This window comes from Melopsittacus undulatus, chromosome 6 (genome assembly GCF_012275295.1).
Source record: "Melopsittacus undulatus isolate bMelUnd1 chromosome 6, bMelUnd1.mat.Z, whole genome shotgun sequence".
In the NCBI taxonomy this organism is placed as follows: Eukaryota; Metazoa; Chordata; class Aves; order Psittaciformes; family Psittaculidae; genus Melopsittacus; species Melopsittacus undulatus.
Genome location: NC_047532.1, coordinates 34,614,000 through 34,638,342, shown reverse-complemented (window position 1 = coordinate 34,638,342; position 24,343 = coordinate 34,614,000). Strand labels below are relative to the sequence as shown.

The window sequence follows — 24,343 nt, the reverse complement described above, 5'->3', positions numbered from 1 at the left end:
GCAGGGACAATTTCCACCACGTTGCTCACAGCCCTTGTCCAACCTGGCCTTGGACATTTCCAGGGATGCAGCAGCCACAACCTCTGAGCAACCTCTGCCAGTGCCTCACCACCCTCACAGTGAAGATTTTTTTCCTAGTACCTAATCTAAATCTACCCTCTTTTATTTCTAGCGAAGCTTTCTATGAGAAAGCCGACAGTCATCCAAACCTCAGTGGGACCATCTCCTCCCTCTTCCCACCTTTCTCTGGAGGAAGCCTACGTCTCCTCTTTCTTCCTCTATTTTTTTCTCATGATGGCTCTCCTGCCAACTTGATCAACAACAGAGCTGACATTCTGAGCTAGTGAAGTCCTGCTGAACTAAACAGACTCACAAAAGCAGCACAGGACTGCAATGTGTCTGGCAAAGCTCTACATCAGAATGCTGTAGCATGCCTCACTTCTCATGATTGTGCTTTTTGTAAAGGCTACTGTTCTACTCACTATGCACAGAGCAAGGAAGTACATGGAAGAAAAAAACCAAAAAACTCCCAAACAAACAAAAAAACCCACAAATGATCCTACTTAGATCTGCAAAAAAAATCTTCTTTTAATATGGTTTATTCTTTGCTTTCTGCCTTCAAACTGCCCTGAATGGAGAGCTGTGCTGTGCCAGATTTTACCTAAATACTGCAAGCCACAATCACACAGGACAACAGCAGCAGCAAGAATGCAGAACTTTGGTCAGATGTGTCAAAGAGCATATCATATAGCAAAGATATGGTTAAGAGGATAACCATCAACAAGAACTGTTTGAACTGCATTCTCTGAATCTCATTACATTTTAAACTCCTAGAAATATACTAAACAAACAGACAACAAAGTTAAGTGCCCTCTATATTCTCAGCACTTTGAAGACATTTCAGTTGGTTTCTAACAATTTGCTGGAAAATGGAAGAAAAGCAGTAGGGGCAAAAAGAAAAGGAATAAAATAGAATGACGAACACATCCCTTTGCCTCTCAGGATACAAGACTGAAGTTTTCAGGGCAGGGAATAAATTTAAAAAATAAAAAAAATTAAGAAAATTCAGTTTTCCATCCAGGCAAAACTGAGTTTTCTGCTTATGTCTGACATGCTAGACATGTCTTTAACTCCAGCATTTTCTCCTTTCTCTACACTTGTCTAAATCTGTCACATTTCCAAAGAGAAAACTACACATAGATCAGAGGTGCTCCATTTTGTTCATCATAAAGGATGAGATAAAAGTAGAAATCATGGAAAAGATAATCATTATTTCAGTCCAGCAAAGAAGTAGGCTCATAGTTTGTCTCTGCTGCCCATCAGTTTGATTAAAACTGATAAACCAACCCAGTATTTACCCTGCCTTACAGCACTGGGTTTTAGCAAAGCTTATAAACTCCAAGCAAAAAAAAAAAAACCTGCAGAAAAGGGGATATTTATAAATATTTAGTAATCAAAATATAAACAAAATATTTACAAGTATAAAATGAGAGGTACTCAATACCGCTTAAACCATGACTTTGTAAATACTGTCAACATTGATTTTGGCATTATTCTCTTAGCAAATATAACTGAACGTGTCACATTTCAACTAGAAATACTTACATTGTGATAATTGATCATTTCCTGTAAGGTATCAGAGAACTTTGTCAAGCTGGTCTGTAAAGAGAAAACCAAAGTGGTTAAAGTTAAACCCTACCAAACACACAGCACAAAAGCAACATTGCAGAGGTTTACAGCTTTAATGAAAAGAACCTGGGAAATGGTTTCCCTTAGCATGACTGCAAACTAAAACCATTGTGCTAGAAGGAGAATATAGGGGTAATATCAAGTAAATCCATTAAAGCTATAAGCTTTAACTTACCTAAAATAAAGGGCTAAGCAGAAGCACAACAGGAAAAATTCAAATTAAGTTGACTAAACTACAGGAAATTCACATAATTTAACATATTAGTTTAAAATATTCAATATTACAGTACTTATTATTCATTAATGTTTAATACTCTAATTTCAAAAACCTGGTTAACATCTTGTAATAAACATACACATGTATTTACTGTAGGAACTACTGCCCCACAGCTGATGTGCTTAGCAACATCAATCTGTAGAATCAATGTCTTAAACACCGTTAGAAAACAAAGATCCCTAATACGTTCAGAAAACTGCTTAAGCTGCATTTCTAGCAAGTAAATTTCCAGACAAAAGCAGTTTCAGTTGCACACAGACTAAATTGAAGTTTGCACCATACCTATTCCAACTAACATAAAGATGCATACATGTCTTTGATGTTCTATTACAGAACATGCATTAAATATAGATTATATACACCAAAAATTGCACATAATTGTACCTGCATATTACATAATTTCATACCTCATTTAAAGTAATACACATAATATTAGGTGTTCCAAATTAGCCTAACAACATCAGGTTACACCATCAAAGTGGGCTCTGTACATTTAAAAATTTGAATTTCAGTTTATTAGAGATTGCCACTGCTAGGACCCAAGTGATCAGCTGAGGAAATTTCATTGCAGAGAACCACAACTAGAACTTCAGCAAAATCAGGGCAGAAGTTCATAGCTTCAACGTTTCTCCTCCCAAGATGACTATTCCTAACCTAAAACACATTTTCTGGAATTTGGAGAACCCCTGCCATCACAGGTTAAAGCTGAAATTAAACTTTCATTTCAATAAATAAGACACCTGCTGTGCACCATAGTCAAAAGGCATTGCAAAGAAAAAGGAATAAAAAGGCAAGTAACAGTATAAACTTCAAATACTTCTCTTCCAAAATGCTGTATTTCATCCCTTTTAAGTTCCACTTTTCTCCTTCCATTTTCATCTCTTAAAGAACTTACCTCAACCAATGCATCTTTACAGGAATATTGTGCAAGGTCTCGAATTCCATTCATGAACTGCTTGTTGGCTGTACAGAATGCTTTCCCGGTATCGATCATTGCAATACAAAGCTTCACCAGCTAAAAAGAGGAAAAAAAAAAGACAAAGTGGAAGTTTGTTAGTTTTGTTTGATACACCACCATATAAACATGAGATACATTGAGCTTAGGTAAGAAACAAAGATTTCGAAAGTTAAATTCTAGAAATACAGAGCCCCACATTTATGAAAAGCTTTATATGTACAACGATAGCTATGAAAATACTATTCTAGGTCAACTCCTATGCCACTGAGGAGGTTACTACTTTTTTTATTCTTTTTCATTAAGTTTTATTTGTTTTATTGTTAACATATTGCACATACTTCAAGAGGGTACTATATGAAGGCGAAGAGCACAGCAACTAAAACATAACTGTTTTATGTGTTCGTGGCTTCTCAGCCAAAAAAACAAAACAACAAACCAAACCAAAAACCCAAACAAAACAAGCCCAAACCACTTGTTTCATTCGGAACACAGGCACAGGAAAGCAAAACATTGTGCACAAAGCACAGCTGAAGAGATATGGTTACATCTCAGAAAGTGAAATAATCATGTTTTCACTCATACAACAGACTAGACTTTTTGTGATGGGTTTCCATCGTTACCACTCATTGCTTTGGTCAGTACCTTGGCACATTAGACTTTAGCCATGAGTATTTTGTAATGGATGTTTTCCCACTTTTTGAACCACTTCTGCATAGGCCATTAATGAAAGAATGATTACTGCAAACACTTGGATGCTTTCTTCAGAGAGGGCATATTACCAAGCTCCCCAACCCTAAACCAAACTGAGAATAAAATCAGAAGGTTGAACTTCTCTCTCTGAAGGATTTTTCAAGGATGTAGAAAAGCTCTCATGAATAACAACACCGAAGTACTTGATCCTATGTTGGGACAAAGAAACCACCCAAGTGACCATTGTGCCTTATTTACCCAGTAATTTTTCCTATGAGAATCTGTGTCAATGTAAGAGGAAATCTGAGCATCTCCCACATTCTGACAAATGGCCAAGTTGATTGACCAATGGACAGAAAAATCACTGACAATGTGATCCTTTTTCCTTCACTTTTGCTTACAGTTCACCATCCTGAACCCAGTGTCCTTTCTTCCAGAGTGAAAAAAAAGGCAGATAATATAGCTTAAAGTCACAGCTGTGGGATAATAAAACAAAGTTTAGTATGAATAACTGCGCAGAAAGTTACCAGCCAAGTCTAGACAAATCACTACCCTCGGGCCATAGTTACTTCAGCTCACACAAGAAGCCTGGCTTTCAACTTAAGCATTAAACTAGAACACTTATACATCACATTACAATTAAACTACTTAAATACTTACCTTGTGCATTCGCTCTCTTGTCAAGGGAGCAAAGATGTTTGGGTGATTTTGTTTTAAAGAGTACTAGGATAGTCTCTCAGGCAAAGAGTAATACTACAATTATAGCTTTTACATGCTGAAATGGTATATTTGGTACAGGCCTGCTGCAAGAACCTGGGGGCAAGGCACTGAATAACACCCTTTAAGGAACTTCAGAATTCTTTTCCCCAAAAATTACCCTTTTAGACTGGTGAAAAACACAAACTTCCAAGACAGACTTTTCAGATACATGGTTTAATCTACCAAAACAGACTCATCACACAGTAAAAATGTGTCTTAAACCCATCAGTTTCACCAAAATTCACACCAAATCAAAGAACCTTAAATTTATTTTTAAAAAGCACATTGTTATGTTAATACAAAAGCTAGAAATATTATTAGAAGCAGTAACAAAAAGTCTTCAGACTTAACACTGAAGCGGACACTGACTTTGTCTATCTTTCTGCAGCCAACTCACTGCTGCAAGAACAAAAGCTTGTATTCAAAAAGTAGCTAAGAAGGTAAACAAATTACATCTGCCTCCCACATTAACACACTGGCAAAAATAATTTTAAACGTTTAGCATACAATGCTAAGGAGAGGAGACTTTCTACAGATGTAAAACAAAAAATGCCACCTTCAAGATACTATCAAAGAAAGAACTAAAGCCTCCAAACACTACTGGTTCAGGAACCAGTAAATGGATTGTAATGCACTAAAAAGATGCTACATAAAACCTTTTATATACATGCACAAAGCATGACACAAAGCTTGATGAATTTTACAGGAGGTCGGTCCTCCAGACAAAAGTGTATATACACACACACCCACCCCCATCCTGCTGTGACTGTGCTGCAAACTACCAAAGACAGAAAGTATTGACTTTAAATCTCTAAAAGACAGAGTATCCAGATGTGCTTGCAGTATGCTGCTGTCGTCATACAATATAAGCTCTCACTGCAGGGATGGCTAGCCCTTGGCTTTTAACTCACATGAAAACTGAATTAGTCTGCATACAGCTCCCACTGTGGGACTGGACCACGTGACTGCAAAGGGGCCACGAACTCAGGAGGGTATTGCACAATCCCAACCCTCAGCTGGTGGAGAAAGGGAATTCACACTGGATCTTGCTGCTCTTATGAAAGCTTGGCCCTCTGAGGCCCAGCTGTGCACTGGACCCAGATCTATTTCCTCTCCAAGATCTGAATGTTTTGTTGGCCGCTGCCACTTTTCAGCTGTGAACTTTAAAACAAAACCTAAACACATCTTTATATATTTTTCAAAACAGACATTACTGAATTAAGCTTACCTTGTCAAGTTTCAATTCCAATTCTGTCACATCTCCTTCTACTTCTTCTAAAGCTGCCCTGCATAGATGAAAATTTTTTCCATTAAAATTCTTCTTTAAAACTTTACACAAAAATAGTCTGGGACTGAAGAGAAGGAGAATTAATTTAATTAATTTAACACATTAATTTAACCCATATATTGCTATCATAGTTTCACTTAAATTTCAACTATAAGACAGCACAGATTTTAGAGAACCACAAGAAGTGCAGAAAATTTGATGGTAAAAAGAAGGAAAACTACATCATTGATAAAACAAATAGCTTAGTAATAAAAGCTTTCAGATGAAATTTTATTAGTCCTAGCGTTTGTCACATTGAAATAGTTTTTCTCTGTTCCTACAGAGCTGACAGTCTGTATGTTTGAAGGTAATAAAAAAAGGAAAGAAACTAAAAGTCTGAGTGAATTTTCTTAAGTAATTCTTCGGTGACTCTCCTGGCTCAAAACTGCAAACCTAAAAACCTACAGCTATTTGAAAAATTACCTTGTCATTAGATTATGAAAAAACATAGCATTTGCCATGAGTCAACTGACTTATCAGTAACTTCAGATGCCACACTTGATTACATCATTTGCCTCTAGTCTAGATTGGTTGCAACTTTCAGGCCACATTTTACTTGCCACTATAAAAGTTGCTTTCCTAAAGCATTTCTAAAACATAACTTAGCTTGAGAGCTGATGTTTCCTTTGACACCTCCTTCCTTGCTTTTGGCTACCTGAAGAAAATAGGGAAAGACTAAGAAAGGATAACACTTTGTTCAGGGAGTTTATGAACACTGGTGTTCCATCACACCATTGCCTTCATAGCTTGAATATACTAATTTCTGGCAACGAATGCCCTTGCTCCCATCAGAGGGTACCTCATTCTTTCAGTCATTCCAGCATAACTGCTCATAGAGCCACACTGCTCACCAGTACTAGTCAGCCTTGTAAAAAAAACTAATAGGAAGTTTTCTGTAATGCTTTCTGGAAAATTGGATCAGATGCATTTCACTCCTACAAAAAACTCTTTCCTGGAAAAAGTGAGACAAAAGGGAAGTACAATTTGGACCAGCAATTTCTTAAGCCAGCTTTACTGCTGAGGAGAGAGTACACAGCCCACAGCTTTACTGGCCGTCTCTTGCTAATTCCATTCTAGTTCACATGAGTTCAAGCCAAGAACAAAAAATTAAAAAAAAAAAAAAAAAAAAAAAGACTGGATCAGGCCCCACACTCAGGAGAAGCAGTTTTTACAAGAATAGTTCTGAAAAACACTGCCAATTGCCCGCAGTTCTCAAACAACAGGCATGACATTCCCAGCTTTTGCAGATTTCATTACACATAGTTGCATTCCAGCTTTTGTATCTAAAGGCATTCCCACAGTTACATCCTAGGTTTTGTATCTAAGCACATTCCTGCGCAGATGCATTTTGGCTTCTACCTCTTCTCTTGCTTCAGACCATGAAATAGGAAGGAATTCAGGCAACATCTATTTCTCTTTTACTTACTTTGTTTTCTTCCATATTCAATTAACTTCCATTTAATTAAATTGAAGTATTGTGTGCAGTTCTGGTGTCCTCAACATAAAAAGGACATGGAACTGTTGGAACAAGTCCAGAGGAGGGCCACAAGGATGATCAGGGGACTGGAGCACCTCCTGTATGAAGACAGGCTGAGAAAGTTGGGTCTGTTCAACCTGGAGAAGAGAAGGCTCCATAGAGACATCATAGCAGCCTCCCAGTATCTGAAGGGGGCTTATAAGAATGCTGGGGAGGGACACTTCATTAGGGACTGTAGTGATAGGAGAAGAGGTAAGAGGTTAGAACTTAAACAGGGGAGGTTGATTTGCTATAAGGAAGAAGTTCTTTACTGTGAGGATGGTGAAGAACTGGAAGAGGTTGCCCAAGGAAGTTGCGAATGCTCCATCTCTGGCAGTGTTCAAGGCCAGGTTGGACAGAGCCTTGGGTGACATGGTTTAGTGTGAGGTGTCCCTGCCCATGGCAGGGGGTTTGGAACTAGATGACCTTAAGGTCTTTTCTAACCCAACTATCCTATGATTCTGTCTCTAAAGTTAAATCTTATTTTTCCAGAGAGCATTATGGAGAATAAAAAAAACCCAATCCAACACACACAAAGGAAGGAAAAGTATCTCAATATTCAGACTGCAGTTTTTATTTATTTGCTTTTAATCACAGTGCAACAAGGTTTTGTTTGTTTCTTTAGTGTTAACATAAAAGCATGATTAAGTAGTTTGTTTACAGAACTGCAGCAAGATCTGATAAGAACTGGGTTTTTTTAGTGTCTTTAACTAGCAGAGAGCTCCAGCTCCACAGGAATTAATGAGCTAAAAAGTCAGATTCATGATGAAGATGAGAGAGAGGCAGTTAGAGCAGGCAGAATGACACATCTGCTCCGTAATTAAAGCTCTGTTACAAGGGGAAAATTTTAAGAGAGAATAAGCTCAACCAAAAGAGAAGTAACAACAGAACAACAAAAGACTGAAAAGATGAGGGGCAGGCCAAGAAAGAAGGATAAAGCAAAGTAGGAAGAGATATCATGTGAGAAGGGACACACAGACCCTCCACCACCAAATTCATTGCATATCATGTCTGAACCACAGGCCCCTGAAGCACCAGGCTGGTTCTCCAAGGTATTTCCCAATGCTGTCACATGATGGAGGGAAGACACATTTGGCTGGCCCTTACAGCTGGATATGGATCAAATGGCTGTTAGGTTCCAGCCAAATCCTGTTTAAGCTCCTTGTTCCTTTGCATAGAACTTTCTACTTTCACTATTTCCATTAGAAACTAGAAGAAAAGTTGTTCTCATGCAAACAAATTCACAGTGTTAGACCAACACTGGATTACAAGCATATGAACAATGGAGAGATTGCCCTCAGACTATCGGAATACAGTTAGATACCTGTAGCTAATAATTTATTAACTCCAACTAGTCACAAAGATGGTTTTCATACTGGGTTAGGAAACAAATTAGGAACAGCTGATCTGAGCTATGCTATGTTAACATTATCCTTGTTTTTCTTAGTACTTTTTGAAGCCACGGAATACAAAAGTTCATTTTTTTTCTCCAAAACATCTGCGTCAGGAATTACTTAAAGCTCACAGAAAATTGTCACAATTCCGAGTAAAACTCACTTCCATAGCCAAGACCCAATGTCCAGCTATAAACACAGGAAGTGGTCATAAAACAGCTGAGGACCAAGTCCAGACCTGACATGTACCAAAAATGTTGCTCCTTAGTGAAGTGGGAGCTGGGGACAGGGTTTGCATCAGAGTAATCTTGGCCAGAAGGCTCTGGCACTGGGAATAGAATCCAATCTGCCTCAGTACATGCATCAAACATCTGTGGCTTCCCAAGATTTTCAAACACTGCATGGCAACGCACAGAATCAGAACAGCTGCTCAAGGGTGGAGGACAGCTTTTATAAATGACCAGTCTCCCATACTCTTCACACTCCGTAATGCAGACTCTCAGGAATGTGTTTCTCCCCTCTGCTGCTCCTCCTCTCCTGCATGTCCCCTCCTAAAACACAGTTAAGTTTGCTAGACAGAGCTTCCTGAAGAACCACAGCTGCGGCACAGTAGGAATACAGAACATGATGGAAGAAAACTCAAGACAACTTCACAGTCTTTTAAAAGGAGGATAATGTCACCAGTTGGCTAGTCCAGCATAACAAAGGAAAGCTGAACTCTAGTGTCCATCACATCACTCCCCTCAACTGATCAGTGAAAGTCCTTCCTCCACCTTAAGGTGCAAGGGGGCTTTAAGAACCCCAGGAACCAAAGAGAAAGATGACAGCTAAACTCTCATCTAGAAAGAGAACTGGTCCCTCTTAGGCCACAAGTTGTGGACACATGCTAAGGAAATAACTTAGTCTGGACTAAACCGCTACAGGCTGCTGATCATAATGCCAAGCATACTAAGGCCACTGACCAGTGTCTGCATAAAAGGTGGCAACGGTGAATGCTTTTAAAGTCAGCTGTTCTTCAACTGTTACCTAACTGCCATTGAAGCCACCTCCTGGCTTTAGTCTTTCACTCATTCATCATGTTCACAATGTGTTCCTGAAAGTGAGGAGGCTGGAATCAGTAGTCATTATAAATTAGATGCTGACAAGCAGCCAATTGGAGAAGTCAAAGGTGATATGGATAATTATCAATTAGTTATTGTTAATTCTCAAGTTAACACATCTCTCTATAAAAAAAAAAAACATATTCAAACTAACAGAAGTCCATTAATGAAGTATTTTTCCATAGGCTTTTTTTGTTTCTTTTTTGTTGTAGTTATTGTTTTAATATTTTTATTTTTTATTTTAATTGAGGAACTCTTAAAGCCTAAATCTTCAATCCACCTCTTAAATATACTTTCAGAAGAATAGGAACAAGTACACAAAATCAACTGCCATTCAGACTGGGACTTCTGAATACATTCAGGAATTGGACTCATAAAATGGGAGTAACAGATTCTCACCATCACACTTCAAATAACGTTAAAGTCTTGACTTGAACTTGGAAAGACAAAGCTCTCCTACTTGCATGTATTCTATTCACAACCTGATGCACAACTTGGATTTCACTGCAGGTGACACGTCCTTTCAGTTATCATCTACTGCAGTTCAACAGCATAAAGCTCACATTCAAGACTAGCCATATACTATCAATAGTTAAATCAAAGTATCTGAGTAGTCATATTCAAATATGACTACGTTCACTTTTTCTTTCATTTACTGCCGTATCTTTTCATGAGACCAGCTGTGTATCAGAATAGTACATAGAGAAGCACTACTGTGCCAGTGGAGAACAATCCAGCCTTGGAGGAACAGAGAACACTAAACATGAACCAAGAAGCAAATGGTACTGTGATTAACTCCCCTTTGTTCTCTTCAATTGCATTTAATTTTAAACTTTAGGGACAGTAGGAAAACTGAAAAGCAGTTACAAAGAAATGTACAACTTCCTAATTGCAAAGGTCAAAGCTGGATAAAGCTGGTATATAACTGGCTGAAGTAAAAGAATTGATCATTCTAACTCTCATGTTAAACACACACCCCATACAGACACTGGTAGAAATTAGCTGCAAGCTGCCTGTGCTTCCCACAGTGGTATCACAGATTAAGATGGGTGGAAAAAAAAAAATAATCAAACTATCAAAATTACCAAGCACTCATGCTATAGCTTTACATGATACCAGACTTAGGTTTCAACCTGTGCTGCCCAAATTCAGACGAAAACGACAAGAAGATAATCACTTCTAATCCTCTTGATCCCAATTAGCAGACTGAAATGAAATCAGACATGGAGCTGCTTATGAACCACTCCTGGCAGTGACTGTATTCAGCACTCTCAGTAACATAGGGAAACAGGAGTAAATCAGTCACTAAGTTTCTTAGTGATACAAGAGCAGGCTAACTTCAGAACATCTTAAAGACAACTTGGGGAGGGGAAAAAAAAAAGTAATACTGAATGTGAAAAACTGGATATAAGACAAAATACAGAAGTGCAAGATAAGAATATGCACCTGATGATATACAGCAATGTCTCCTCTATGCCAGAGCCTATCAGGGAACAGACAGCTGAAAGACTAGTAGACATTAATCAGAGGAGGACTATAAGGTGTAAGTATGATGCGAAGCCAAATTAACATGCAGGTATACCACACAAGTTATTATTATTGGCTCACCTACTGTTCTGCTCACTTGCTCACTCTTTCTCCACACACATAGCAGTTGTACCTTCAGATCCTAAGCAACTAGTTACAGATTTGTTTAGAAACAGCCACAGGCTAACTGCTGTGGGTAAAGTCAGGCCAGGGCAAAACACATACCATGACTACTGCCACTGTACAGAGAAAGACAACACTGACAGCAAAGTCCTCTAAATAGAAATCTATTGTGAATGTCATGGAAAAGGCAAAATAGCAATATCATACCAAACAAGTAAACAGTCAGCTCTACTTGAGACACGTTTCAAGCCCCTCTGCCTGATGTGCCCTCTATTAAAACACCCACGGAACAACACACACTTCACCTATAAGAGATTGTAACATAATGCTGCTATGACAAAAGCACTTTTCAGTGGTATAATGTGATGACATTATTCCACCCAAAATAAGTTGTGAGTGCTTTTCTTCATTTTAGTAATATTTTTCTTTTACCAGCAGGGCCCCAAATTGGTTGTAACACTCCAGACTTAGCTTTGTGACAACTAAATACAGTGTAATCGTCTCTTCCCTCCACTCGCCAGCTATGCTCTTGCTAATGCAGCCCAAGATACTGCCAGTTTTCACGGCTGCACAGGCATGCTGCTGACAGATGGTTCATTTGCTGTTGACTAGGATGCAAAGGCCCTATCTGCTAGTCCAGCTGCATGGGGTCTTTCCTTTTCAGAGGAAGTCTTCACATTTGTCTTGGTTAAACTTCAGGAGCTTTCTACTTTCATTTTCTTCTACCCTGCTGAGGTCCCTATGAATGACAGACCTACCCTGCAGCATATCAACTGCTCCCTTCAGTTGCTGTGTGCTTTAAATGATTTTCTTCATCTATAGGCAGATATAAAAAGATATCTATAGGCATCTTAACCAGCACGCTGACAAGGATTACATTTGGTACATGTATAATAGCATCAGACAACCACAGATCAAAAAAGAAGTCACACACTGAAAAAATAAGACTTAGTAACTTTGGATAATAGCACAAATACATACAAGAAGAGTTTTATAACTTATGAGATGTGTCATATGGTCTGAAGAACGTATACTATTGCAGCCTGTCACAGAACCCATTGAAGCCCTGGTTTGGCACCACAAAGATTTTTCCCTGCTGGCACAGAGCCCCTCCACACTGAGGAGAAGATGATGAATGCTCCTTGACATGCCGAGATAAACTTCCTCATTCATGCTAGTACTCCTTGCATTATTAATTCTTCAGTCATTGCCACAAAACATTTTACCAATAGCTTGGAAAAACCTCATAACATGAACAGTAGGACTTTCAATCAGAAATGTGACATTTGCTTCATCCCTACTATGAAATCATAGACACTTTCTATGAGCTTGGTGGACTGAAGTACAGAAATGCATTTCCTGAACCGAAGATTATCATGTTGATGAATAAGACAAGTCTTCTTGGGCCTATAGCAAGCACTATCCACATTTCAAATTTCCCCAGAGAAAATAAATAAGAATCAAGGCCTCAGTATTAGAAAAGCCATTCTTCACTCCTCACAAGTCAGACTTCTTTTATAAAATAATCAGATTAAGTAAGACAAGGGTATTTACTGAATTCACCTAATCATTAAAGCAAAAGTCTGTTTGTAGATACCAGTTCTTAAGGGCTTCTTCACCTACAAAATTTAATTAATCCTAAATCAGTCTCTGCTATAACAAACCAAGAAACAGGACAAATCCCTTTAAGATGCATGCTTCACTTGATTAATTCTTTAATGCAAGACTACACATGGCTCAAAAGATAACGAACGTTATAAACAAAATCAGTCTTCATAAAGGAAGAAGTTCTATTGCATTTAATATACATGGCTGAAAGTCAAAGTGATTACCACTAAACTTGCAGCAGAATTTAATGATCATACACAGCCTGCAAGGACATCTGCGCTACCTGTTGGCCCTGAATCATCAAGCTTTTTTTCCCATTACTCTTTTGCAGTAAATTGCCAGAAATGCCCAACAGTATTTTTTTTCCCTAATAGTTTTGCCTAATATTTTTCCACTAAACTTCTTTACCTCATGAGAGCCTGACAGTAAGCCTATCTAGGAAACCAGCAAGCCTTCCACAAAGATTCCGATAAGCAGGATTTTCTTCATCATTCAACTTAAATCTTTTGCTCCTGGTGGGACAGTTTCTAACAAGATGAGGACACAATACTGACCATGAAAGCTTCAGAGACAAGAGGTTGATTACATTGCTAAATGTAAATACAGATAAGAATCAACACATCACAATGCCTGTCCTGAACAACTAGTAATTCCAACACCTCAAGAATGAGTCAAAAGCTTTTTAGGAGGCCTTACTCTCAGAGAGGGAAGCAGGACTATAGTATCAAGACATTGCAACAAAAAAAGAGCAGCAGAAACAAGCTGAAGAAACTAATAGTGCAGTGCAGAAACTTCTTGTTGCTGAAAACTCGCAAACATCACAGGACTCCTTTAATCTTAAAGCTCAGAAAGCACCCAGGAGCTTGAACACGGAAGCAGCAGAAGGAATGTAGGATTTCAACATTTGAAAACTCAAATATGTAGTAAGATCAGGAAGTGGAACCACAAATATAACCATCAAGCAACCCAACCGCAAAAGATACAAGGTAGGACATCCCTCCATCTAAACGCTACACCCTAACTATTAGCCTCAACAACTAGAGTTACCCAGTCAGATGCTAAGGAGGCAACCTTTCTTTTAAAAGCTACAAGTAACAAAATCTGTGGAAGAATGATGAAATTAATCCCTGATTGGGAAAGATACCTCTTATTTATCTCAAATGCAAGCAATATAAAAAACAGGGTAGCAATACTTGGAAACTTAGAGAGAGTGACTCCCCCAGTACATGTTTCTCAGTATCAGTATGTTCCAAACTGATACAGCAAGACTTAACCACCTGCAGAGGAAACTGAAGATCAGAGTACCCTATAATTATCTAAGAGCATACTTTGCAGGTATTATATAGTCTTAAAATGAGCTCTGTGTTTACTCTGATTTCAGAAAAATAAGGCAGTATCTGTCCCTTCTGTCATTTCACAGAATCATAGAATATTTAGGGTTGGAAAGGACCTTAAGATCATCTAAGGCCAACCCCTCTGCCATGGGCAGGGACACCTCACACTAAACCATGTCATAATTTATACCTACTACAGTTAGAAAAGTACTGTTGTGTCCAAACCACCATAAGACAGCAAAGACTTTAATACTGATCACCATGTTTCAGAGGACCTAAAGTTCAATAGTTTTCTACAATTACATCAGGTGGGTCTTCTCTACCAAAACCAGAGGAGAGTTTCAGATTTGCTATGAAGACAGTCCTCAGCAAGTATTTACTTTTTTTGTCCATTTCAGAAGCTGAGTATTTTGGTAATACACTTTCATAAAATCAGAATGCTCTATTTGACAGTCAGAGGCAAAGTTGCAGCTTTGTTGCAATAGACAAATTCTGGATTTGATTTGTTTAGCTATTAGGTGCATACACAGATGTGTATCTCGCAGCTTAAATTCTGCACCTCTGTTTTGCCAGGCAGAAGGGATGACATTCATGGCCAAAAGTCAGATTCTGAATACAACAGGCCTTCCCTTAGTGCTAAAGGGGTGAATTCAATTCAAACATCAATCCACAAAATGTCATTTTAAACATCAGTACACAAAAATCTGCTACATGATATACAGCACTACTTAAGTTATGCATCTTTTTAAAAAAAGTTACAAGATCACTAACAATCGAAGAATTGTATTTTAAATGCATAGAAACACTGAGTGTGTTCGATACACATGTTTTCCTACTTAAATTAACGTCTGGCACCTAGAAAGATGGAAATCTGAAACTCTTGCACAGAACTTTTTTTTCCTCCCCCCTCCCTCCCCAATTTTGACAGAATATATTTCACTACATATGGCTTATCCAATTTCCTCTTTATCAAGCTTAAAATAAAAGAAAAAAATACATTTTGGAACTTTAGAAACTTAAAAAATCACAACATGCAAACTAATCACTAGCTCTGCTTTATGTTTATTCATGCAAAATTGCCAACTGAGGTCTTCCCTGAATGACTGTTATGGAAGTTGTATCAAAAACTCATGAAAAAAGGTAGTTTGTGCACTGACTGCTGCTTGTGCAAAGCCACAATACGACTATTTATATCCCCATTACTACTGATATATGAACTCTAAAAATTATTGAAGAGCATCATGTCTGCATATTGTAGAGTCTTAGAATTTCAAACATAAAACTTGCAAGTATCAAGCAGGAAGCCTGATTTACAGCAAGATTCTTGCCACACAAGTCAGTCTGCCAATGACCTTTTTCTTAGTCTATTCTTGCATCTTGTCAGTTTCAAAATGTATACAGGACTTCATCCCGTAAATTAGTTATTTACAGTGCATCGAAACAACAGTTTGCCAATGACACCAAGCTGTGTGGTTCAGTTGATACGCTGGAGGGAAGGAATGCCATCCAGAGGGACCTTGACACGCTTGTGAGGTGGGCTGATGCCAACCTCATGAAGTTTAACCATGCCAAGTGCAAGGTCCTACACCTGGGTCAGAGCAATCCCAGGCACAGATACAGGATGGACGGAGAAGAGATTCAGAGCAGTCCTGCTGAAAAGGGCTTGGGGGTGTTGGTTGATGAGAAAGTGAACATGAGCCAGCTTCAGTGTGCACTTGCAGCCCAGAAAGCCAGCCGTACCCTGGGCTGCTTCAAACGGAGCGTGACCAGCAGGTGGAAGGAGGTGATCCTGCCCCTCTACTCTGCTCTCAGGAGACCTCACTTGGAGCACTGTGTGCAGTTCTGGTATCCTCAACATAAAAAGGACATGGAACTATTGGAACAAGTCCAGAGGAGGGCCACGAGGATGATTAGGGGACTGGAGCACCTCCTGTATGAAGACAGGCTGAGAATGTTGTGGCTGTTCAGCTTGGAGAAGAGAAGGCTGCGTTGAGACCTCTTAGCAGCCTCCCAGTATCTGAAGGGGGCCTACAGGGATGCTGGGGAGGGACTATTCATTAGGGAGTGTAGTGATAGGACAAGGGGTAACGGGTTGAAACTTAAACAGCAGAGGTTTAGACTGGATATAAGGAAGAAATTCTTTACTGTGAGGGTGGTGAGGTACTGGAATGGGTTGCCCAGGGAGGTTGTGAATGCTTCATCCCTGGCAGTGTTCAGGGCCAGGCTGGAAGAAGCCTTGGGTGGCATGGTTTAGTGTGGGGTGTCCCTGCCGATGGCAGGGGGGTTGGAACTAGATGATCTTGAGGTCCTTTCCAATCCTAACTATGCTATAATTCTATGATTTACCCTAGGTCTGAGGTCTGGCTACTTTTAATATTCACAAAGTAAATGTTATCCATAAAGTAACTATTCTGCCACACATGCAATGACTTCTCTTGAAGGGATCAGTAGCATGGAAAAAGTGATGTTTTAATCTATTTTACTGGACTTCTTAAAATTGTTTAGTTTATGATCGTAAAGATAAGGTCTACTATTTCTCATGTTCTTGATCTAATCTTTTAGTTATACGAAAGAGTGGCAACAAAACCAGGACTTACCTTGTCACACAGAGAAGTAGCAAAAACTCCTACAATATACTAAAAATCATGTTACAGTCCATACGCTCCTCTGTATTTCCTCATAATGGTCTTTCATTGCATACAGCTATTTTAGCTGTTGTTTTTGTTACAAATCTGCCACTATCAAAAAGCAAACCACATCATTCATCACCTAAACTCACAGGGTTATCTAAACCTCAAACAAACAGCACAGTATCTGCTCAAAAAGGTCACAGATGCACATACACAGTTTAAGCTTCTATATATGTTTTTAAACTGAATTCTACATTACAAGTGAGAGACAGAAAAAAAAACCCAAGTAACTAAAACAGTCAGAATTTATTCTTCTATTTCCTACCCACGTAAACCTAAAGTGCTGTAAGACATAACATTAAGTAACCACATGGGGTTTTTGGTGGGGTTTTTTTTGCACTCCCTCATGATACTTCTGCATTTGCACCTCCTTGAAATACTAAATTAATTGATTTAGTCAGAAAGGCCTGCATGAAGACCCAAGCAAAGAGTTCTTGTCTCTCTAAGCTGTAATTTCAGTGGGAACATTTCTTTAGTCAATGAAAATTAGATATTTTCCTTTCTTTTTTGTCCCAAAGCAGGTTTGATTTTCTCCCAGATCATGACAGATTTCGCTTTGGAGACTTTTCAGAATAATTTTCTATAGTAAAAAATTACCAATAACTGAAGTCATATTGTTCACTGCATGAAGTAAGAAGAGGAAATAATGCTGACTCCACATAAACCAGTTCTGAGTACAAGGCTGTCAAGAAGCTAGGTCTGAAAGAAGATCACAGGATACTGCTAACAGAGCCAAATCAGCACATTTGCTATTCAGTCGCCAACGATTTGACAGATGCGTACAGGAAAAAAAACAAAGCTACCCCAGCCCCATCTAGACCAAGATAGACAGACTATTTTATAGTTGCCTCCAACTTAATCAATACTCTGCTCAGTAACCCTGCTTTCCAGAGATTTTAATATTGATATTCCCCCCCCCAAACATAAGACTGTCATCTCCATAACTTTAGTTCATAATGTAATTACACGGGATGAGCTTAACTGACATAAATGAGACACTCCAGGCTAAAGAACCAAACCTCTTAAAAATCTATATTTAAAACCTGAATCACTGTATGAGCTTGTATAATTACAGTTACATTGTACACATATAAATAAGCTGTCCTTCTAATACCGCAAGTAATCATTAAAGATCAGTTGCACATGCTTAATTAATATCAGTTCTTCAGCAACTGATGCTGAGCTACAGCAACATTATGAAAGCTGGCAGATTTTGTTACTGCTTCCACTGTAAGTACCCTTCTCACTGTGGTTTTTTTTTTTAAATATGCCTAGAGAAAAACTTAAAAAGACCAAACCCAAGGAAATTAACATTTTAAGTTCCTATTAGCAATCTGAGATACAGTTAACATTTTTTAGTTTGCTGCTAATTCAGGTAACTCATAATCAAACAACAAAGAAATAGAATCAGATTCATCATTAAAACCCCCAACCTTGGTAATTTATTTATAACAGCCAACTTTGTTATAATTAATAAATTAGGTGCTCCAGACGACCTGATTTCAGGACACATTTATCCAACTTCCATTTGAAAGGACTGCAACAACTTCATGTTAATATGAAAAGTCTTTAAAAGGCTTCAGTATGATAGATTATGATAAAATTTCTTTAGTACAATTGGTGTAAAAGAAAACATTCTAACATTGGGTTCTATTTTCCAATACACCCTCCTTTCCTAGATCAATTATTTTCTTAATGAACTTATGAAAGAGATAGTCACAGATTTAAAATAAAAAAAAAATCAGTGACTAGAGTCTGAGTAGAACAGCACATTCACTGTAACATCCACAGAAGTGAAGAAATGGAATTCTAGAAGCACTCTGTTTAACTAACTCCATCAGACTCCTAGCAGTGTGGACTGACATGGTACACGTGTAACTCACCAGCATCCTGCCAAGACAGCCCTCCACGTCACTACACTTCAGCTATGAAAAGAGCTGCTCTACAATCACCTACTGGGAATTATAAACTTAACCACAAGTATGAAAAATGGTAAATGCAAACTTATAAGCAAATGCTTGGCAGCTTTCCCTTTAAACTTACTGTATCTTTCTTTTCCTCTTCTTCAGCAATACTTTCCACCCTGCTTTGCCAAGTAAGTTACAAACTTGCTTTTCAGCCCCAAACACCAAGGGCAGAAAGCCCAGACCAAACATTTCTTTGGAAAATCCTCCTAAAACTGCTAGGTAAGCCGCAGGAAAGCAGATTTTGCATGCAGGAACAGTTCTTGGTCACATACCTCTTAACACCTTAAATGCCGCTGAGTTTACCCATGTGAGCAGCCTCAGTGATTTCAGCAGCACCATCACCACACATATATTATGTGTGCTATAACCCATGCTGAATAAGAGGGATTTATTTGCTACTTGCAGTACTGCAACGAAGCAGGTTCAGAAGCAGCCTGCACTGCACCACTGGACCCACTGGAAGTCATTGAAAAAGGGGCAAGTTTACTGATATTTCAATTCCTATGTTTTCTTCAGACAGAAAGAAGCAGACCAAAGCATATGGGTTATGCACATATGGTAATTTCTCTAACTACTGGACAAGCTCTATCCCAAATAGGCTAAATAAATTGCTTTCTTATATTATTTATGCTTTAGAGTGAAAAACACTTCCTGTTACCTGGGAAACAGATGCTTAATGACTAAACTTTGGTTACACAGTACTGAAGAAGAAAGAAAGAAAAACAAATCCTATGTCTAGAAAGCTATAAAGTGGCATGAGTGCGTTATTCAGCCTGCATCCCCTACATAACCCTGAGGTACATCTCAGCTGGCCCCATTTAGGTAGGCCAGGATCAAAGCCACAGAAAACCAACACACACACCAGGGAACTTCAGTAACAAGCCAGTCAGTGGAGGCCTGCCTACAGAAATCAGTACTTCAGTTCAGTATTAATGGAAGACTCCTCAGACAAGTCCCCTTGAACGAATACACTAGAACCACCATTTCTACACATAAGTGATCCATGATATACTAAGAATGGCAATTTGCACCAGTTTCATTTTATATTTTCACCTACTTCATTCCTCCATCATCTGCTCTGCAGCTGGGATTTCAGGAAGTGAACACAAAATCAAATTAAAATAACTTAAACTTCAGCAACAGTAACAGATAAGGACAAAAAAATGATCTCAAAAATGCACAGCTTTTTACTGATGCTTATTTAAAGACTGGAAGATACTGAAGGTTCTTCTGTAGAGTTCTTACAATTGCACACATCTCAAGCAACAGAACTTTGCTTTTCTATTTGTTGTTTATCAAGATTGTTCACTGCTGCCCTCAAGCTGATGTATTTCCACAGCACTTAAACTTGCTTCTCCTTTCTAAAAATTTAGGTTCAGAGCGATTCATGTGGCTGCTACAGTGCATACCTCATTAGGAGAAAACGTTCTTTTAGTACAAGAAGAAAAAACGAGAATGAAACACCAATACAAAATCCTCCTCCATTAAGCACTGAAACTTAAATGCTCATGGTTTAAAGATAAGGAGAAAACATACTTTCACAATACTATTTGTATAACAAAAAAAAAAAAACTCCCGGAATTCCTAGTTATATACATAGCTGTGCTGGCAAGTTCTTAGTACGCAAAGACTTCTCCAAGGCCCCTCCCCAGGCAACTTCTTCATTTGATGGGAAGTTATGGACACACATTTGAACTGCTTTTTTCTAGCATTTCTAGCATTTCCTTTCTAGATCTTTGGTCTGTTCATACTTTAAGAGGGGAGTCATGAGGGGAGAGCATGTGATTTCAGTGAGATTATATTTCAAAGTGGGTTTAAAACAAACATGACTGCAAACTTGCAACAGTGTGCCTGAATTCATACCCTTTTCAAAAGCGATTTCTAAATATCAAGTTTCCAATCCCAAACTGATCTGGTATAAACCTAGTGATGCAATAGGCCATCATTGCTTCAGGTTTTATAATTCAAATTTCTTTACCTATGGGGGGAGGGAAGCAGAGCATGCCTTACTGTTAAACAGCCCACCATACTTCTGACATGAATCTTTATGGCCATTATTATCTAATCATGTACCAGCAACTCAACAGCAACAACCCATGCTCCCTCTATATGCACTTCAAGCAAGCAAACAAACCATTATTTCTTTGATTCAGGCAACTACAATATTCCCAATTACATCTCAACTTCACAGGAAGCAGATAAGCAAAGAGGCCATGTGTCTGAAGGTGTATGTAGTGATATGTTTTAAAAGACTTAAATTGTTCCCTGTGAAAACAGCGATTTGGTGACTCATGAACTCCGACTCACCCATGTCCTCTTAGTTGTCTCCACAACCATAAGAAACTAAACCATGACATTTCTATACACTCTGTGCTTCCCAACAGGTTTATTTAACTGCTCCAACAGGTATGTTGATGGAAAGGACAAAGACTACACCCACCTGCTCAGCAAGATCAGGAGGAAGCTGCAGCTCTGCTTTGTTATGAGGAGCACAGCATGAGAAGGTGCTTTATGTCCACACTACTCCCTGCAAGAATGCCAGGACATAATGACCTTGTTCTACATTAGTGTCTCTACCATCCTTTAACAAAAACACTGCAGTAAAATTCAGTTGGAAGGTTTCTAGTATTTGATTTAGGTACATGAAAAATACTACAGGATGTTTACTTCACGGTTGTAGCCACTTCCCGTTAATGGTTGGAAGGATATTTCAGTGCCATCAATTAATTACAGCATAACGTTTTCTTCAATTTCTTCAAAGGCAATAGTATCAGAGACTGTCAGAAAGACCATAATGCACTATATGACCCCAACAAAAGGTTTTCCTTAGTTTCTCTCCTTGCAGTAAAAGAATCAAGAGGGGCAAAAGGAGAATGATACAAAATGAGTTCAAAGTAACTAGTATGTCTTAACTTGAAAAGACAGCAGTGTGCTTCTGCTCACAAGTTTTAGTAGCTATTTCTTGCTTTCAAACATGTATTCCACACTTCAGAAGGTACTGATAATTTAAAGAAATTATACTTAACGGTATAACTCTATGGTTAAGCTAAACCAACCTAAGACTGCATGGTCACCACAGTGGACCCAAATTAAACATACTTGTGACAGAAAGTACATAAACTAGCGAGTATGTCCAACTCAGGGCAAAATTTTGTGGATCTGCTAAACCAATATAAAAGCTGCCTGCTGCCTCAGGGGAGGTCTCACTCCCCACTGCCTTCACCTAGTCTTGCTTCTGGCAGTGAAGTTTCCTCTTCCTCCTCCCAGTAAGCTTTAGTAGGTCTCACACCCTTCGCAAGGCTGACTCAACTCACTAGCCTAGCCGATAACCATCCAGCTCCTCTGTAAGGGCAGCAAGCTCACAGAGAGGTCCAACAATACAAGTCATCAGGGAAGCCTGTGTCAGAAGCAGCATGGAACAAGCTGGCACAGAGACAGAATGAAAAGAGGGAAGAACAGGAAGTCCACCTTCTGCCAGGGTAAGCCATTCAAACCTTCTCCAACTTCCTCCACATCCCAGAACCACGCGATTGCTAAAGCTGACACAAAGAGGAGGCGTGAACATACAGTCAGACACCAGAGGAAGCGCAAGACTATTTCCTTCAACAGCCAGAGCTTACTCAGCCTGTGCAAACCACAGAGCCACAGCCGCTCCAAACATGGGCTCAGCATGGGACAGCAGGCCACAGCAGTGACAGCCCTCATCAAGTCACAGAGCTGTTTGCCTCTCCATCAGCTAGAAGAGCGATACCAGGCATGGACAATGGGTCTGTGCGCACAGACCAGCAACACATCCAACAGAATTGAGTAGACACAATGGTGCAAAATACAGGGAGAAAATGGCTAAAAGTACAAGGACAGGTAAAGGAGAAAGTTGCCTAACACAAGCAGAAACAAACCTACAGGACTGACAGTCACTTGAGCGGGGAAAAACAAAAGAGCACATGCCTTGGTCTGACAACAGGAAGTAAGATTATACCGAGTTTGTTTAGTACTGGTACCCCAGTAGTGGGCAGATTGAGCATGGACAGATGCAGTAGATGCAGACAGGAGACATTGGGAGCTGAAGTGTAAGCACAACTACGAAGAACTGGAGATAGACCAACAGGAGTCCACGCTCTTGAGCTGGATCAGGCATTGCTTCAGCTACTAATCATTTCCCGCACCAGCTGCCTACCACCCTCCATCTGCTCAAAGGCGTGTGACCCCAGCAGCGGTCACTGCAGACTGTGCTGCCGCTGCCACAACCCCAGTCCCACGTACCACAGATGCTGCCCCTCTCCTTGAACCTCCCAACACCCTCCTCAGAGCGCCCTCACACTCCAGCAACGCCCTCCTTCTACAGAGCTCCACACCAGATCCCTTTTGACCGCCACACACCGCCCCTCACAGTCACCCCCTCTACACCCGCTGCCCCTGCACTTCCACCCTACACTCCCCAAACCCTGCCCCTCACCGGTCCCAGATAACACCGCTCCACACAACCCCAGCCCCATCTTGCCACTCTCCAAGGAGCCGGGGACACAATCTCGCCGCCACCTGTCACCCCCAGGGTCCTCAAGCTCCCGGCCCGCCCCGCAGCCCCCTCCCCACCCCGCTGCGCGGCCTTGCCACCCGGAGACACCCACCCCGCTTCCTGCCCTCCCTACGCGGCCCCCGCCGCTCCACCGCGACCTGTACCCCCACACAACCCCGGCCCGGCCCCTTCCCGGCGGCACCTGAAGCGCGGTGAATCCTTCAGGCACTCCTCGAAGTCCACGGTCACCTTCATCCTCTCCTGCCGCGGGGCGCGTCGCTGCCTCCGCTGCCGCTGGTGGCGGTTGTGGTGGTGGCAGGGAGAGCCCGAGCCGAGGCCGGCCGCCGGGCGGGGCTAGGCGGAGGCGGCGCTCATGGAGGGGCGGTGAGACCCGGCGGCGGGACGGCTGCTGCGGGAACGCCGCGCCGAGCACCCCTCTGCCCGCCTCGCACGCCCAACCGCGACCGACGGCCCGGCCAGCCAATGGGCGGCAGCAAGCACAAGAAACAGCCAACGAGGCGCCGGCGCAGGCGGGGCTTCCTTCAAATCATCGTGGGGCCGCTGAAGGGCAGCCTGCCCCCAGTCGCAACAGCAGGGAAGCGCTCTGGCCAACCACAAAGCGAGAGAGGCGGGCATAACAGGACGACCGCCCTCCTCTGAGCTCCGTTCAGAGGAGCAGCCAACAGCCGGGTGCCGCAGGGATTACTTCCTCGCACTGTGTCCGTAAGAGTGACAGCCTGGTAAGCCAACGGGAAAACTGCTTTTGGCCTCCCACCAATTGGCAAGTCCCACTGCCAGGGCGGTCCTGAAGACCAATCCCATAGCTAATGAACACTGAGGGGGGCCGGTCCAGCGCTGCGATAGGCTG

General features: G+C 40.5%; 1 protein-coding gene across 2 annotated transcripts in view; it reads right to left on the bottom strand.

Moving 5' to 3' along the window:
- Positions 1-23,833, bottom strand: part of ACAP2 (ArfGAP with coiled-coil, ankyrin repeat and PH domains 2) — a 68,201-nt gene extending 44,368 nt beyond the window's left edge. Inside the window, exons 1-4 of one of the 2 annotated variants that reach the window (XM_031047206.2) lie at positions 23,678-23,833; positions 5,602-5,659; positions 2,862-2,981; positions 1,606-1,659 (exon numbers count right to left, since the gene is read on the bottom strand). In XM_031047206.2, the coding sequence (XP_030903066.1) occupies positions 1,606-1,659; positions 2,862-2,981; positions 5,602-5,659; positions 23,678-23,730 (285 nt within the window). In that variant the 5' untranslated portion in view covers positions 23,731-23,833. Of the gene's footprint in view, positions 1-1,605; positions 1,660-2,861; positions 2,982-5,601; positions 5,660-7,126; positions 7,220-23,677 lie in introns of those variants that run through there. The other variant, XM_031047207.2, reaches the window with a different exon arrangement.
- Between the last annotated feature and the right edge of the window lie 510 nt (positions 23,834-24,343).